This window comes from Oenanthe melanoleuca, chromosome 10, assembly GCF_029582105.1.
Source record: "Oenanthe melanoleuca isolate GR-GAL-2019-014 chromosome 10, OMel1.0, whole genome shotgun sequence".
NCBI classification, from domain to species: Eukaryota; Metazoa; Chordata; class Aves; order Passeriformes; family Muscicapidae; genus Oenanthe; species Oenanthe melanoleuca.
Genome location: NC_079344.1, coordinates 14,444,495 through 14,461,313, shown reverse-complemented (window position 1 = coordinate 14,461,313; position 16,819 = coordinate 14,444,495). Strand labels below are relative to the sequence as shown.

The following is a 16,819-nucleotide window of genomic DNA, read 5'->3' as shown; positions in this document are numbered from 1 at the left end:
AACACCAGGATCAGGGGTTTGATCCATGTGTGGGCCATTCACTTCAGAGGTGACTCAGTGATCCTTGTGGGTTCCTTCCAACTCAGATTATTCTGTGATAAAATCAATTTCAGATAAAGCTGAACAATACTTAAAACAGCATCTTCAAACTAATCTGCTGGCTCCTGCACCTTGGATAATCAGACAAGCCAGGGAAATGCACCTACAAAGCTAATCCTGCTGGCAGAAACCATGGGGGAAACAACAAACAGCACACTTCCTTCTAATTAGACCTGCACTCTGATTAAGGTGCCCTGGAGCAGGGAAATGCAGTGTCAGGTCATCCATCAATAAGGCTGGTTCAGGTTTCAGTTTCTGTCTGCACTATTATTGCTACTGTACAATATTGTGGCTCTACAACTTGCAGTACTGAAAGGTATAATGAGATACCCAGGTGAAAGGAGAGCCAAAATCCCAATGGCTTCAAGGAAACAACTGTCATTTCTATGAGGAAGTCCAGTGAGGCTGGAATTTCTTTCATGTCTCAGAAAGAAACAAGGAGCATCTGCTTATGTTGATGGCGTGGCATGAAGTATTTTTCCCAGACTCTTTGGAAAGCTTTTGGGAATAGACTGGAGTGAGCCCAGGCAGATATAGGAGGGGTTTCAGGTGGTGGAGAAGACAAGTAACTTTAAAAGTTCTGGAAGACATGGGCAGCTTCTGCCTCTACCAGTTGAGAGCAAGGATGGGAGGTCCTGACCATGAGGTCTGTCACAGCCCTGAGACCTACAGTGTGCTCTGAGGGTGCTCCATGTGCTCCATGACCCTGAGCCCCTGGGGAAGTCTCTTCAGTGCCCTCCCACCATGGCATTGCCTGTCCAGGGCAGTGACGTGGGTGAGGTTATATCACACAAAACCTCCTGAGGAGGGATTAATCTCTCCTGTACCCAACCTGTGTTCCTTTGGGGAATGGAATCCAGCCCTTAGTGTTATTCCAAGGTCTCTCTTCTGTGTGGAGTCACCAGGCAGTTTATGGGCACAGCTGACCACAGCTCTGCCCAGCTCTCTGGCACAGGGATGCTTCGTTGGCCCTTTTTTTTCAGAACAATGACAGCAAACACTGAATGTGCTTAGAACCTGAAAAGGCCACAGAATCCTTGTTGATGATCTGATAGACCACACTCCCTCACTCCCTCCGTGTAGACTACACTTTCACACTTAACATGCTTTTAACTGGAAACATTTTCAGAAGCACATTCTCTGTGCTCTGTAGAATTTAAATTTCCACTTGCGTTTGCCCACCCAGACATTAGAAATGCATGCTTAGCATATTCTCTGACCAAGAACATCTTAAAGAAACCATTCTCTTTCACCATGTCAATGCTTTTTTTATAAGCCCTGAATTTGTTTTAGGGTTTCAAGTAAAATTATTGTAGCATCTTGTTACAATAAGGTCCTTTCCCGTTTCCACTCAGACCTAAGCCCTTCACCTGAGTTCAGAAGAAGGAACAATGCTCTCCATTCTCTAGTAAACCTGCTCTGTTTTGTGCATTTTGAATTGCATTTGCACTTTCACTCAAAATTTAGGAGAATCACCTTTCAGGGTATTTATCTCTAGAGAGAGGTCTTTTGGCCAGCACAGGACTGGGTCAGAGGACATTCAGTCTCTGTTTCACTTTTGGATGGGCTGTGCGACTTTAATTCTCTATCCCACACTGTCCCTTTATTTCCTCTCCCAATCCATGTATAAGCTAGGTTGCAAACTCTTTCAGATGGGGTGAGATCATATTGTTTAAGTGGAGGAGGAGGCTGTTGCTGTTGAGATTGTAATAAAATAAAAAAATAGTTACCCACATTTATAAAGTGATCAAGAGGAAAAAAGGGTATGTTATTAATAACAGTGTCTTTCTTCCAGCACGATCCCAAAGTGCTTTGTAAATTATATATCCCTTTGAACTTCAGCCACCTCTCAGGAGAGCCAAATAATGTAGGGCAGGGGACAGTACTTTCATGAGGCCAAGGAGAAGATTGGAATTCTCCAACTGCAACCCAGCATCTGAGAAAAACAAAGCAGGATTTAAAACTTGATTGGATACACTGACATGTTTTAAAATTAAACGTCAGAGAAGAGAATTTTCTTAAGGGTTTTGTTGAAACTGGCAAAAATAAAAGAATCTTTCATTCTTTATTATTGTTACTCTTTCACCTTTTAAAAAAAATGCCTCTTTTTCTTCCTATTTTATTTTTTATGTTCCTTGACCCTCTTTTTCCATTAAATTCTTTACAGCTTCCTTTCCTGTCCCAACTGCACCCTATTAGCACCTCTTTATTCTAATCCTTTGCCTAGCTCTTTAGATATTTTTTACAAAACCCTGCTGTAACCAGATGGAATCTGGATTCCTGCATGCAGCGCGTATGGATCGCTTCCAGCACGGAGCACCAACCCAAATAGAGCGGCACAGCCAGCCCTGGGGCTGGCACCAGCCTCACAAATCACAGATCACATCAGCTGTTTTCACTGAAAACACAGCTCAGCCACTGGCCACACACTTCTACATGCATGGCTGGGTCTGTGGCTATGAAGCTGCTCCCCTCCAACACAGGAAAAGCACCAAAACCACATGAAATTCCCCAACTGTTGGACCTGTAATGGACTCTGTGCAAATGCTGGTAATTTTTCTCCTCTTGCTGTAAGAGATTTTAAGAGAGGTTGAGTCCTTTCAGGGGCCTGCTGAATATTTGGTGTTCTTACGTGGATGCTGAACAGCAGCATAAATGCCAGAAATCCCTGGCTGCATCTACAGAAAACCACAGGAGATCCTGAGACCTTATTTTCACTGTTTTAGGACTTGAAAATATCTCCTGAGCCCAAGGGTTAGTTTTCTGTTACTGCCAGCAGCATATCTTAGACTCCTTTCTATAAGCTGAGCTTAATCCACAGGCTTCTTCCCTCACTAGAAGGCTCTCCTTTGACTTTGCTGTTCATGAGGGTCAGAACCTTTTCTTTCCAGCCTAAGTTACTCATGGTCATTTTTCAGCCCTTTTTTTGTGCATCATCTCTGTTCCTTTTTTTTTTCACAGTATTTTCCCTCCCTCTCTGCCTTGGGCTGTTTGCCACAGGATACAACAAACCATTGTATCTCCTCCTTCCATCATTTTTCTGGGCTAAATCCATTACTTTAACTTCTTATTGCTTTTTTCATGGCTGCATCATATTTGTGGCTTACAGTCATTTGAGATGTTTTCCTCCTCATTTGTTTCATTGTATGAACCTACAGAAATGCTTGTTAGTGGTTCCTGAGCACTCAGCCTTGCACTGTGTGCTGTTTATTTCCATCCTAGCTTTGTTATTGCAGTACTCAAGGTTATTCACTTCTTCCTGTATGACATCCTAATCCTTTGAGGCATTGACACTGCTTCTAGGCTTTGTATTGTCAGCATTTTTACCCAATTTTTCAGCAGTTTTCTTCTTTTTGTGCCAAGGTCATTAATAAGCATACTAAATTAGATCAAATGCAAGACAGACCTTTCAGGAAGCCCACTAGTAACTGATCTAAATTCCTTTCATACCTGATACTCCTTTGCAGCACCAAAGGTAGATGAGAGGCCATGAATTACACAATTATATCTATGTTTCTGAGCATGTCACCAGTAAGCATTTTCCATGCAGCAAAAGGAGTTCTTCACCAAACAGATTAAATCTACCACATTTCCTTTGTCTGGAAAACCAGTTATTTTAGTCAAAGAAATGCAGCCAATGAGTTTTGCCTGGAGGAAGCCTATCTTGCATCCTTTTACCACTGTGTCCTTGATTATTGTTGCCCTCCAAATCAGCTCTAAAAGCTGGCATGCTGCTGAGGTCAGCTCTGTGGTTACATGGATCATTTCCTTCTTTCTTTCTTTCTTCCCTTTCCCTTTCACTTTTCCATCCATGGGCTGGAATCCAGCACCAGGCTCTCCAAGGGCTCACACATCACAACAGTGCCCACTGGGGGAAAATTAAGCCAGTTCTAAGAATCAGTCTAGGCTCCAGTTGGCTCAGCACCTCAAAAACCTGTCCAAAGGCTGGGGGAGTGCCAAAATAATAGTGTCTTAGTGTGTGATGGTTGGTAGTGCCCATTGCTTTGATTCCTGATCTGATTTAGGCTCAGGGTGTGTATCCATGTGCTGAGAGTCCACCCTGCCCTCTAGACTCCACCATATCCCTGTGACAGTGCTCTGTTTAATAGCCCAGGAATACAGAAATGAGAATAATACAGAAATCAGTCTGTCTCCCTGATTCTGGGCTGTTTGCACTCCACTTATGTGCGTTCTCATCACAGGTAGATGGGGAGCAAAACAATAAGGTGGTAGTCTTGCAAATAATAGAATTTGGGGGAAAAATATGATAGAAAACTCTGAGAATGTCAGCAAATTCCTCACAGGGCTGTATAGAAATTGCATTAAACTGGAGGGATGTGAGTGTTGGTTAACTGAAGGGGCTGAGCTGGACATTTAATGGCTCCACATGGGTCAGTCCTTTAATTAATGCAATCAGGCTCTTCTGGATCCTCTACAAATGTTTATCATCCATAAGGTTCAATTCTAGCAGGTCTAAAGCCTTGTCTGTGCCTTGTGCTGAGAAGCATCTTTGATGTGTGTTGGATTTGGTTGCATGAAAAAAAAAAAGAAAAGAAGGAACAGCCGTGGGGAGGGTTTCATTTTAGCCTGGAAATCTGGCATCAGTAGTAATGTTAGCACCCTCTGATCCAAGGAGGCACCACGTAAGAGCTCATTTTGAAGTACTTCCCAAAGCTGGAGTTGGGATCTCCAGAATCAGCTTGAGCTTAATGAATTTGCCAGGACTGTGCTGGACTGGCTGGAGCAGGGAATGCTGCGCTCTGGTGGCAGCTCCTCGGGGACACTGCCTGCAGCAGGGCTTCCCTGGGCCTTGCAGCAGCAAAAGCCAAAATTCTGCAGACCAGAAAACGTGGGCACCTTTGTGAGGGGTGGCTGATGTCCTGCTGTGGGCACATCTGGGACCCAGATGAGTTGATGGTGATCCCCATCCACCAAAAGGAGACAAAAACTCCTGTGCTCCAGGTTGTAGGCAGGTCATCAAGTACCAGTCAGTGGCTTATTAGCCACTGAAAGACAATTTACTTGTATCTTCCAGCAAATCCAGCAACTCAACTCAGTGGAGCAATTCCGGCAGAGAAGGCTGGGGAACAGACAGTGTAGAATGAAAAGTGCTTGTTGGCTACTGCTAAATGCATTTACATCAAACAATCCAAGATGACTTACTAGAGTAGGAGTTAATTTGACATTAGTTTTCACATGGAGTCATGAGACAGTCCCTTAGCTTTGTTGTAAACACCCAGGCTGGCTTCCCTCACATTCTTTCCCAGTGCAATGTTTGACTCACCAACCTTGTGGTTGACCATTGCCTTGTTTTAAAATGTTACATGATCTGTGCTGCTTTGTTTTGAGGCTCTTCAGGCCAAGTGCAGTTCTAACCCACAGAAAAGGATTAGCAGGATAATCTAGCAAAATATTTAATTGTGAAATCCACTCCTCCTGCTGCCTGCTGTAATGATCTTCACAGTGGTGGGAGCTGAGAAGAAGGCTCTGCCTTCCTGCAAAGGCAGGGAATGGAGCTGGAAACCAGTTACCCCATTAAAGCTACACCTGCCATGGAGGTGGGTAGGGGAAACTCACTGCAGAGGAGCTCTGAGTGCTGAAATTCTGTCCCTTGGTGCCAGCCAGCAGGACACCAGGTTCTCACACTGACTCCTCCAAAACGGAGAGATCTGCTCATCTGGTGGAGGAGGAGAGGGAATACAATGGCTTCCTTTTAAGAAAAGAAGAACTTCCCAGGGTGTATGTAAATTATAAAACATTGTTCCATGGCTGATCTTACTGGTGGGGAAAAAAAACTGTCAAAATGATAATCACTAAAGAAAAAAAGAAACCTGTGTGAGTGAAAGTTGGCAAGTCTGTCAGCAGAATGACTACTGTACTGGAAAATTACTGAGCACTGTTTATAAAGGCAATCAGACAGGAATGTTAGTCTTGGAGTCCTACTTTCAACATCAGCAGCTGTATTATTCTACTAGATTCCTTGTACTTCTCTCCAAAAAAATAAATAGTGACTGGGTGTGGCACAACCTGTTCCCAAAAAAAAAGATTCACCTGATTGTTTTGAGCCCATTGCAGCAGAGAGGTGGTGGAGAGCTTCAGGAGAGGACAGTGGGGAGAGGACAGTCCATTGAGGACAGACTGTGTGTGTGTGTTTCATGGAAAACAAAATTCCATTTGTAAAGAGGCTTTTCTTCTACATACTCAAGCATGAGCTTGGTTTGACAGCTGTAAGCAAAGTCTATCTGTCAGTTCCACGTGACTGATTCTCAGAAATCTTTTTCAATTCTCCTTGCTAAAACTATCCAATGTAAAAGCCTGGCCCTGCTGAAGTTGGTCTGACTTTTGCCTAAATCAGTAGAGCCACAGTTTCATCCAGGTGCCTCAGAAAACTGAGAGTGACTTCGACATGGTTTTGCATCACCAACTGGTGCTAAAGGCAGCCAGTGCTAACTGAGGATGGAGTTATCCTCACCTGTGCATTGAACCAAAAGGTTTTCAATAAAATCTATTAGAAATAGACCCCTCAGATTACAGGGCTTTCAATATGTTTCTGTCACAGGACTGTTTCAGGCATGTTTTGTAGGAAGTTTCCTCTGATGCTTTACTCAGCAGCAGTACAGGCTCTAAAGTGGTTGTAGGTAAGAGCCAGCTTTAAAAAAACAGATTTAATAACAAAAAAAATTGTTATTGCAAACATGTCTTTGGTAATATCCAAGCTATTACTGTGAAAGCAGGGAAATAAATGTCACTGTAGCATTGGGAAAGCAACAAAAGTACCCTGTGGGTAGTGTGGGGATATGTGGACACGGCATGGATGTGCAGTTAGTGGAAAAGAACACACTGTTCTTCTGCAGGGCTCAGGACATAAAAAACCAGAGGAAATTTAATGGGCTGCAATATTTACCCCAGAAGATGTAATGGCTTTATGGTGTAAGAGGCTGCAAATCTCTGAAAAGTGACCTCATGTCTTTTGATTGCACTCCCTCACCCCCATCATTCAGCCTTGATCCATTTTATCTTCCTAACATTTTTTTCCTAAATCTTTAGCTGCAAGCCCTCATTTGCAGACATTCAGCTCCCCTGGGTTTATGTATACATTGTGCTGCAGGCAATTTTTTTTCTGAGAAAATGTGGGAGTCTTAGGCAAGTAGGTAGAGTAGATAATTTCAAGGTTAATAACTAATCCAGACCATAGAAAGATCAAATGATGAACTGAATCTCCAAAAGATATTTCAAGTTTGCTCCAGGGGCCTGCCAGATGAATGTTGCCAAAGCAGATTAGAAGAACTCCCAATTCCTCAGAAGAGATACTGAGAGGTCAGAGGTTGAGGAAGACTCAGAAGACAAAGATTCAGAGCAGCCCTCTCAGATTGCATGTCCTGCCCATCCCAGCTTTTTGAAGCTTTTGAAAATCACACCCTTCTGGGCATATTTTAACTAGAAAGACAGCCACTGACTGAGGTAAAATGTCTGCTTAAAAGCTCATCACTTTCTTCCTGAATCTAACCACCAGCAGGGATCACTTAGCTCTTGAATCTTTTGTAGAGGTAAGATTACAAAAAATAATACCAGGGATGAAGCCATCCCTGTGGTTGTGAGAAAGATGAGTGTGTTTGTCACGTAAATCAGAGTTTGTTGGCAAAATGAGAGCCTCTCCTGGGACCCCAGCTGGAGCACTCCCATGGTCCCACACAAGATAGGTTATAACCTAGGAGGGAAAGACCAAACTGAAAAGAACTCTGGTCTCAAGCAATCCCTAGGATCAGTTTACAGGCTCAAAGTGTAACTGGAAGCCAGATGCTTTATATGATATACAGAGGGCTTAGTGTACAGCAGTTAATTGGCTTAGTTAATAATACAGAGCCCGCCTGGGGTTTGGAGTTAGAACACTGGAGTTATTTTTGACATTGTCATAAGAAAAATACCGTTTTTAAAAAAATCACCCTCTAAGTAGGTCTTGTTGTTAAACACACTCAGGTGTGTAATGACAGTGTAGAGACAAAGATCTACCTCTGGTGCAATTTAATAGTTACCATAATGTGATACTATTTACAGATCACATTTTTCTCCCCTGTTTATATATTAATTGGAGATAGTAATTCTGCTAATATCTTGCTGCAAATTCCTTAAAAAAAATTGAAACTGGCAGGAATCTTCATCTTTAATCACTTTATCCATAAATCCCTTGTCTTTCCACATTGGTTGTGAACATTGTTAAAATATAGTTGCAGTGTTCCTGTGTTACAGGCACTAACACAATATTTTCAGCTGCTGTGAAGGAGAATTTGGGGGAACTGTGGGTGTTCAGGGCACTGCCAGGACTGCATGTAGAACTCACTTTTAATTGTTTGCTAGATTCCTTTTACAAGCCATTGATTTAAGCATAGATTTCACTAGGAGGATGAAGTTTAGTGGTCAAAGTGATCATGCCCTTTTGAAAATAACCTACTTTACATATTAATATTATTCTGTCATTTAATGTCACTTGTCTACTGGATATGAAAGTAAAACCACCATTTAAAAATAATCTTTAATTTCTAAGTATTTTGCCTGTCTTGCCATGGCAGAGTGAGCTGTGATGTTTCAGAGATCCCTTACATCATTGCCCCACCTGATTCATAACCATGGGGATGGGATCAGGAGTGGATGTAGTGGATGGTGGCTGAAGATGACCTCTCTAAGGAAAAAGCTGGAGATTGTTTTCACCACAAACACATTTTTGTATTGGTACCCTGGGTTTCAGCTCGTTCCCTGTGCAATCATTCTTCCCATAATGATAACACTTGTTTTTTCTGTGCTAATTTTCTAGTTACACTGTCATGTCTGTGCTGGTACTGACTAGAGACCAGCAAACAGGGTAGAAACCAGGTAGAAACCCCTCCACAAGAACAACAAATAAAAAATTAGAAAGGAATTTTCCTTCCTAAAAGGAAAGCCATAACCTTTCTTCTTAAGGCATCTTGGAAATAGTTGGCATGCTGAGTGCTGCCCATCCTAAATGCAAGTTCAGAGACAGCCTCTGCCAAGAATGTATTTTTATCTTTCTCGTTTGCTTTCAGCCCCTTTCCCTTTTTCTTTTGCCAGTAGCTGTAGGTCACAGTGAGAGCACAGTGCTGAAGTGAGTATTAGCTGAGTGGAGCCTGGACAGGGCCCTTTCCCAGCCTTGTGACTCACATTCAGCTCAGCAAGCACAGTCATTTTGTCCCCTCCAGCCTTTGTCAAGAGGTTCCTTCCCCCACGTGGAGAATTGCTCAAAAAGGGCAGAGCCCAGCTGATACCAAGGGGGCCTGGCTATTAATTTTCATGAGCACTGATTTCTGCACTTCAGGGCTATTATTGTCAGTCTTTCAGCCCTAGTATTCAATTTCCCAGCTGACACTTTCCCATTCCATAGGAGAAATACCAAGCCCTGGGCCACAGAGATGCACCAGAACTGCAGTCTGGAGAAACAGGTTTGGTGTTTTGCCAGCTGTTTTAGCCAACAGAAATTCACAGATTGTCAGTCAACTGCTTTAATGCACAGGAACATTTGAGCAGGGCCCTGTTCCACAAAAGACAGGTGGCCAGTCTGCCCAGTCCTCAAACCAAATGGCTTTTGCCTTCACTGTCAGCATAGTCATCAGTGCTGTCACGCCAGTCATGGCATTTACAAATTCATTCATGATAATTGCAGCAGGTGAAGATGTTTCTACAAATGGTGCTGAACTGATTTTCCCCCCTTCTGGAATGGGAAGATGGGAAACAGTTGTTCAATTAATTTCAAAGAAGTAACACACAACAGCTTCAAAAGAATGAAATAGTGTTTCTCAGCAGACCTATTTTTGAGAAGTCTTGTTTGGGCCACTAACCATGATAGACACCCAGGACTGGATGACAGGTAAAATATTCATGGTGTAAGGATGTTAATCTGGATGACAGTCCTGAATAACAGGCTGGAAGGTCAGCTGCCTGGTGAGAAAGGCATGAGAGCCTTCCGCTGCTCAGTGCCTGCACAGTTATTGCTCCAGTGCCTCTCTCCATCCAGGAATGCTGTAATTACAGAGCACATGCTCCTCACTGACAGATTGCAGGAAGCTAAAGATCAATGCTGCTTTCCTTTTAGAAAACAAATACCCTTTACTCCATCCGTCCTCCTTCAGATCCTTCTTAGACACTTTATTCACTGCCTTGTAGCCCTGCTGTGGTGCTTCCAGCACTTGCTGGAGTCAGTAGAGCTGGCAGACAGAGAGGGGAGGATGCCTGCTTTCCCTTGCAAGGAATGGTCTGGCAGAATGGTCTGCAGAAAAGTCTGTCTTTATCCAAGGGAAAAAAACAGACCCACTGCAGAGAGTGGGGTTAAAGGGAGTGATGCAGAGTTTGGGGTTTTGCCTGGTGTGGAATCAGGAGGGAATATTTATTTGCATGCTAACACTGCTTTACACATTTCAGCTCCCAGAGGGGACTGGGGAGCTCAGGGTGACGACAGCATGGCACCATCAAAGCACCCACAAATCCAGGAAGAGCTGCCCATTTCTCGCTGGTTTTAAGTGAAGCATAGTGTTTTATTCCAACAGTTTGCTAACATTTATCCTCTGGCTCCTTCCCAGGTGGGTGACTGGCCACTGGAGTCCCTGCTCTGCCACTTGTGAGAAGGGTGTGCAGCACCGGGAGGTCACCTGTGTTTATCAGCTGCAGAATGGCACCTACGTCAACACCAGGGATCTCTACTGCCTGGGCAGCAAGCCAGCCACGGTGCAGAGCTGTGAGGGACGGGACTGCCTGTCCATCTGGGAAGCATCAGAGTGGTCAAAGGTAGGAACTTCACTCCAGAAGGGAGCCAGACTGCTCAGTGCTCCAAATACACTGGCCTTAATCCATGGTTCTCATGGTCAGCTTCCTCACAGCACTGGAGTGCTGGGCAGGACTCTCGTCTATTGAGATGAGCAGTGAGGAGCTGAGGTTTGGTTTACAGACCAGGTGAGTTAGTAAGGCAGGGTTAGATAATGCTTTAATGACTGTGTCTTTCCATCTGAAAACTCTGACCAGGAAGGAAAAACATTTCACTAACCTCAGGCCAGAAGTGCAGTAACCCAGGGCTTCTGGCTCCATTTAAATGTGGTATGAAGAAATACCAGGCTTATCAGGCATCTGCATGTTACAGAGAATGTACAGTCTTTGGGCCTTATCCAGCCTTCTAAAGCTGGTTATATTTTGTATAAAAGATGCATCTCCAAGTAGTTGCAGAGTTAAGCAATTTTTCCCAGGTGTTATGAAGGCGTGGGAGATCTAGAGAGTTACCCTGTGTTTTGTTTAGCAGCAGAGTGATCTGGGAGTGTGCCTGCAGTTCATGACCAGGACTCAGCAAGTGCAGGGCAACTCTGTCTGTACCCTGTGAGTAGAAGTCATTACAGGATGTCCAAGTTCACTTTGATATTGTATTTGCTGGGCTCACCTGAGTGATGAGCTCTTTTCACTCTGAGTGCAGGGTTGCAGCTCTGCCAGCCTCATTCCAGTCTGGCTGTCCAGCAACAGCCCTTCCTGTGGGAAGGATTCCTCATTATTCACCTCTGTTTGGAACAGGGAGCTCCTGTTTAAAACATTCTCAAAGAGCTTTTGCTAAATATTATTGTTAGAAATGTGCTTAAAAGTCACAGAAGCTCAGGATAGAAGGGATCCTGAGGAGCAGTGTCTCCTCACAAACACAATGGGATTTCATTGTGCACCTCCTGGACAGGAAATCTTAGTTTGGCAAGAGAGGTGATGTTTAAGTGAGAGCAGTGTTCCCTTTCAGTGGGGTGCTGGATCCATTCACTGGTGCATGAGATTCAGTGTTCTTTCTGAGTTCTTTCATTACAAAAGATGTGCAGAAACACACCAAGGTTTTAGTGAGTTGTCTGATAGGTCTTTTGTGTGTTGTAGACGTTCCCCTTTCAGATGATGCCCTCTTTATTTCTTATAGCTAAACCAGCTGAACTGTTTACAGCTGAGATTAGGGTGCAGTTCCTACCTAGTCTGCATGTGGATTTTTTACTTGAGTTTTTTGTTAAGAATCCCAGGTACTTCTGTCTCCCTGTTATGGAATAGAGTAAGTCAAGTAACAGATCAGTGGAAATCTTCCATGACCATGTAACTCCTTTGCAAATACACAGCATTTTTAGATAATTTTTTCAATAGCTGGTTTACTTCTCATTTGATACATTTATTTACTTTTGTTGGGTCTGTAACTGTGCACTTGCAATTTTAAATTTGTTATTCTGGCCCATTTCTGCTTTTATGAAGCACAGTTGATTCCAGGACATGTTTGATGCTCTGCCAGTGTGTACCCTTCTCACACCTAGGACCTTCTTCAGTGGTAATCACTTTATCCCTTAGCATGTTAATCTAATGTTGAGGAATAAATATCACTGTAATTGTATGATTTTATAAATAAAATTTCTGATCTATTTTTTTTAACTTCTTGCTTATACAACAGTTGACCGCACTGATGTCTGGTCCCTGGTCAAAAATGTGTGTTTTCACAGTAAATTCCAATGCAATCTTCATTGTGGAAAAAATTAAATTCCCCTTGTATTGCCAAACACTTGAGATTGTTTTGGACAAAGTACTGCTCAACCCATTTTTAATGATAAAAATAGAGACTGTCAGGAGAAGGTGAATGTTTCTGCTGCTAGAGAACTAGAGTAGAAAAAAAATATGGATTTCCTTCAGATAAAGGAGTTGTGTCTTAACTGCAAAGTTGTGTTGCTCCTTTGTAAAGCCTCATGGGATCTGACAAGTATTTTGTTAATAAAATAAGACTTAATGGTCTTGAGTGGACACACAGAAACTGTGTATATTAATTTGTGGACTCTCTGTAAAATCTATGTATTAGGAAACTCTTCATGAAAACAGATGACTTGAGGAAAGGAAAAAAACCTCTTAAAGAGGGTGATTTATATGTGACCACCAAAGATCTGTTGGAAACCTCCTTGCTCATGCTGTTTTGTCTAGGAAAGTATATGCAGTATTAATCTGTGAATGTCTTAAAAGCTGTGGGAAGAACAAACAGTTGGTGTTTTTCCCAGACTTGCTTGTAAAACCCACCTAGAGATTTCTCCTACTGTGAAAAATACTCCCACTTCAGCTTGATTTACTTCGAGTAATTTGGACTGTTCCAAAGATTTTTATATGTTGAGCTTTGTAGTTTGAGATGAACGAGTGCAACCCTGAGGAGTCCACCCTGGGGCCTGAAGAAAATGATATATAATTTGGGAAAGTCTACCCAATTTGGGGTAAATTCATGGCTTTAAGGTACCATTTAGGGAGCTCCAGCTTGGGATCTCTGGCAAGACTTCCACTCTGAGCAGTCCAGCAAAGCATTTTGTGGAATTCTGCAAAGCTGGGAAGAATTCATCCCCCTGTCTTAGCAGAACTCTAGATCGTGCTCCTTACAAAGATGTTACATCCGTAAGGGGGTCACGCCGTGAGCAGCACACAGTAAATTAAGTGGAAGGTTTCCCAGATTTTCAAGAAGTGACTTTGTAGTGCTGTGAAGTATTTAAAGGCATGTCTGTTTGCTTGCCAGCTCATAAACGCTTGTCACTCATGTCCTTAACAAGGCCAGCAGGTCAGAGCTGCCTGGATTGTGTTTTTAAGACGGTTAGACAGGCATGCTGAGATTTGTCCATTTGATGTAATTTATATCAAGCTGACGCTTGTTTCCAGCATAGACCCCCTGGATGGAGAAGCTTCTTGGAACATGTTCAAAAGACCTCACAGAATATCTCATATCTTCACTATTTATTCAGTGTCAAATCAACTGTCATTTCCCTGCTGGCCCCCGAAGGGGAGAACTTGACATGCCAGAGGAGGTTAGTTTTTATCTCAGCTGGTACATAGATCATTTCTCCACCCACCTGTCCCCAGTGGCTCTGCAAGACAATTTCTCACTCTTAACCACTGCAGTGGCATGAGAATGAGGAGCAGGCAGACTGCTGTGCTCAGGGGTGGTGACAAGGACTCAGGTGGCTGTGACAGCATGTGCTCTATTACCAAACTGCTTATTGAAAACAGAAATTTGGGTTCAGTTCGTGCCAGTGTCCTTTTCCCACCTTGTACAGCCAAGAAAATCAGAACAAATTCTTCATTAAACAAGAATTTCCAACCATTGGCAAAGATAACAAGTGAGTGACCAGATATCCTGCTCTTTGGATGCTAATTCCATAGAGCCCAGGCACAAAAGCATTAGTGGATAATTTGTGATCACTCAGTAAATGTTTGTTAGAGTTTTTCAGAATTAAGATAGTGATCCTAAATCAAAATGTGAACGTGCTGTGTGTGTTTCACATGAGAATGTGTGAGAATTGTGACTTTGCCATGATATGCACAAACTGTGCTACAGAAACATGTTTATAACAGTGGTCTCATGCTACTGTGATTTAAAATTACATTTAACACCACTATTTATCATTTATGTGGTAGTTCTGGGTAGTGAGTCTCAGTGTGTCCTTCAGTATGAATGAGGAGCGCTTCAACACAAGATTTAGTGGCACCAATTCTAGCAAAAAGCCAGCTGAGATTTTTCAAAGAAGGTTGATTTTCAGAATTGCCATTTTTCATAAGTAAAATATTTCACAAGCAGTCATCGTGCTTTTCAAGTTACTCATGTATGAGTGGCTTAGATTATTGTAATAAAATCTTATGGATTATCATTTTCCTCAGTGCTCATAACTCCAGCTTTCCCTCTGAGCTGTGTTACCAACATAAAAGCCATCATTTCTAAGCACCATGTAACAAAACCCAAACCCTTGTTTTTTTGCAGTGCTCAGCAGACTGTGGCAGGGGAATTCAGAAAAGAACAGTGACGTGCACGAACTCCCAAGGCAAATGTGATGCAGCCACCAGGCCGAGAGATGAAGAGGAGTGTGAGGATCACACAGGCTGTTATGAATGGAAAACAGGAGACTGGTCCAAGGTAACAGCAAACACTGCTTGCTGTTTTCTTTCTGAAAGCAGTGTTGCTGAGCTCCCCTGTGCTGTCTGCATTAATTTGCAGTTTAAATATTTAGGAAATAAAGGTTTAACTGGTTTTCAGGGTAGCTGAGACATACATAGTCCAGTCCTAGACTCATTCCAACCATCTGAAATGAAACAAAGGCTTGAATTTAAAAGCAGAGCCAAAACCATCAGTCCCTTCCTCAGGGCTGGAGCTTACCTTCACTTAGGCCTGTCTGAACTTTGTTTCTCCAGTGACATCAGTGGAATTAATTCCTGAATGCAGTGGATTAAACCAGAGCACGGTCTGCTCTGTATTTGCATTCTGATCTTAAAGTAATACAAGGTTTTGCTTGGGAAGGAGGCCTGGCAGTGTGAGAAACTCAACCCTTGCCAGTGTTGTTCAGAAAGCATCCTTTACACTACTGACTTGGTGTTTGCATAAAGGACTAAAATTTCCCAGCAATATTATATTCCAGTTTGGTTTTATCTTATCTTTCTAACTGTGCTGTGCTTTAAACAGAAAACCTGTTTTCTGTTCTGGAATGTACAGCATGTGCAGAAACCACTGGGATACAGTAGTTGCACTTTGCTTTCCAAAAACCTAGACTCCAGCAAGCAAAATCCAGTGAAGCAGAGGCCCAGGATGGGCAAATTGGATTATCTGTGATGGCTTTTTTTAGGAATTACAATTATGAATATACTCTGTCATAGATACATAAATTTAATGGTGTCAGTGCTGGAGAATGCAGGAAGAACCTGCCACATACAGAGTGTCTGTATTTATGCTGAGCCAGGAATTTATGTCACAAGATGTTTACAGTATTGAACATTATTTTATTCATAACCTGGCACTCAGAGTCCATGCAAGATGGCCAAAACAAACAGTCCCCATGTGTTAACAGGTGAAATAACATTGTTTGTTTATTTATTTATTTATTTATTTATGGAACACTAAAACATTTTGGCATACAAACAGACCCGGATTCTCTTGATAGGAAAGAATATGAAATAATTGTGTATTCACAGATGACATGGATTGAAAGTTCAGTGTTGTGTGAACAGTTCCAATCTGATAAAGACATTGGCTCACTGCTGGGAAGGCTGCAATCTTACATGGGTCACAGCAAACAGTGTTTGATGGGTTTAATGTCTGCATGTGAGCAGGGCAGATCAGTGCAAAATCACTTGTTATTTGTGATTCTTAACTCAGGATCAGGATCATCCCTGTGCAGGAGGACACCAAAGTCTGTGTGCTGCATATGTGGCCTGCTTCTGCCTGCAGGGAGCTTGTGCCAGTGCTCTGCTTCCCAGGAATTTCACCCTGTGTGAGTCCAGCAGGATGTTCTTGGACTTAGATTTGGTTTGTAGTGAGCATTTAAAATTCTAGACATATTGGTTAATTCTGACTGGACACTTAGGTCACACAATTAGATTCTTATTCTCTGAGTAGATGGGTAGAGATGGCTAGAAAAGGGTAGGTACAATTCTTAGAAGAAAATGTATTGTTCCAGAAACCCAGATAGCTGAAATATTTGGTGTGGAATTCAATTCTTCACAAATCCTGGGTGAAGAATTTTTATCATGAGGATCCAGAAGATTTAATAGAGGGCTTGAACTTAAGAGGGGAGCCTTTACAGCTATCAGCAGCTCTGGCTTAAAACAGTTCCTCCTTTAAGGAGAAACACAAAGTCTGTAGTCATTAGCTTATAGTGAACTGTTTAAAATTCATCCTTCCAAGGCAAAATTCCACTGTTAAACATTTGTT

At 42.6% G+C, this 16,819-nt stretch overlaps 1 protein-coding gene across 1 annotated transcript in view; it reads left to right on the top strand.

The window, feature by feature from the left end:
• Positions 1-16,819, top strand: part of ADAMTS17 (ADAM metallopeptidase with thrombospondin type 1 motif 17) — a 155,731-nt gene that overhangs the window by 121,688 nt on the left and 17,224 nt on the right. The window contains exons 20-21 of the mRNA XM_056500189.1: positions 10,686-10,890; positions 14,879-15,031. Of these exons, the coding sequence (XP_056356164.1) occupies positions 10,686-10,890; positions 14,879-15,031 (358 nt within the window). The remainder of the gene's footprint in view (positions 1-10,685; positions 10,891-14,878; positions 15,032-16,819) is intronic.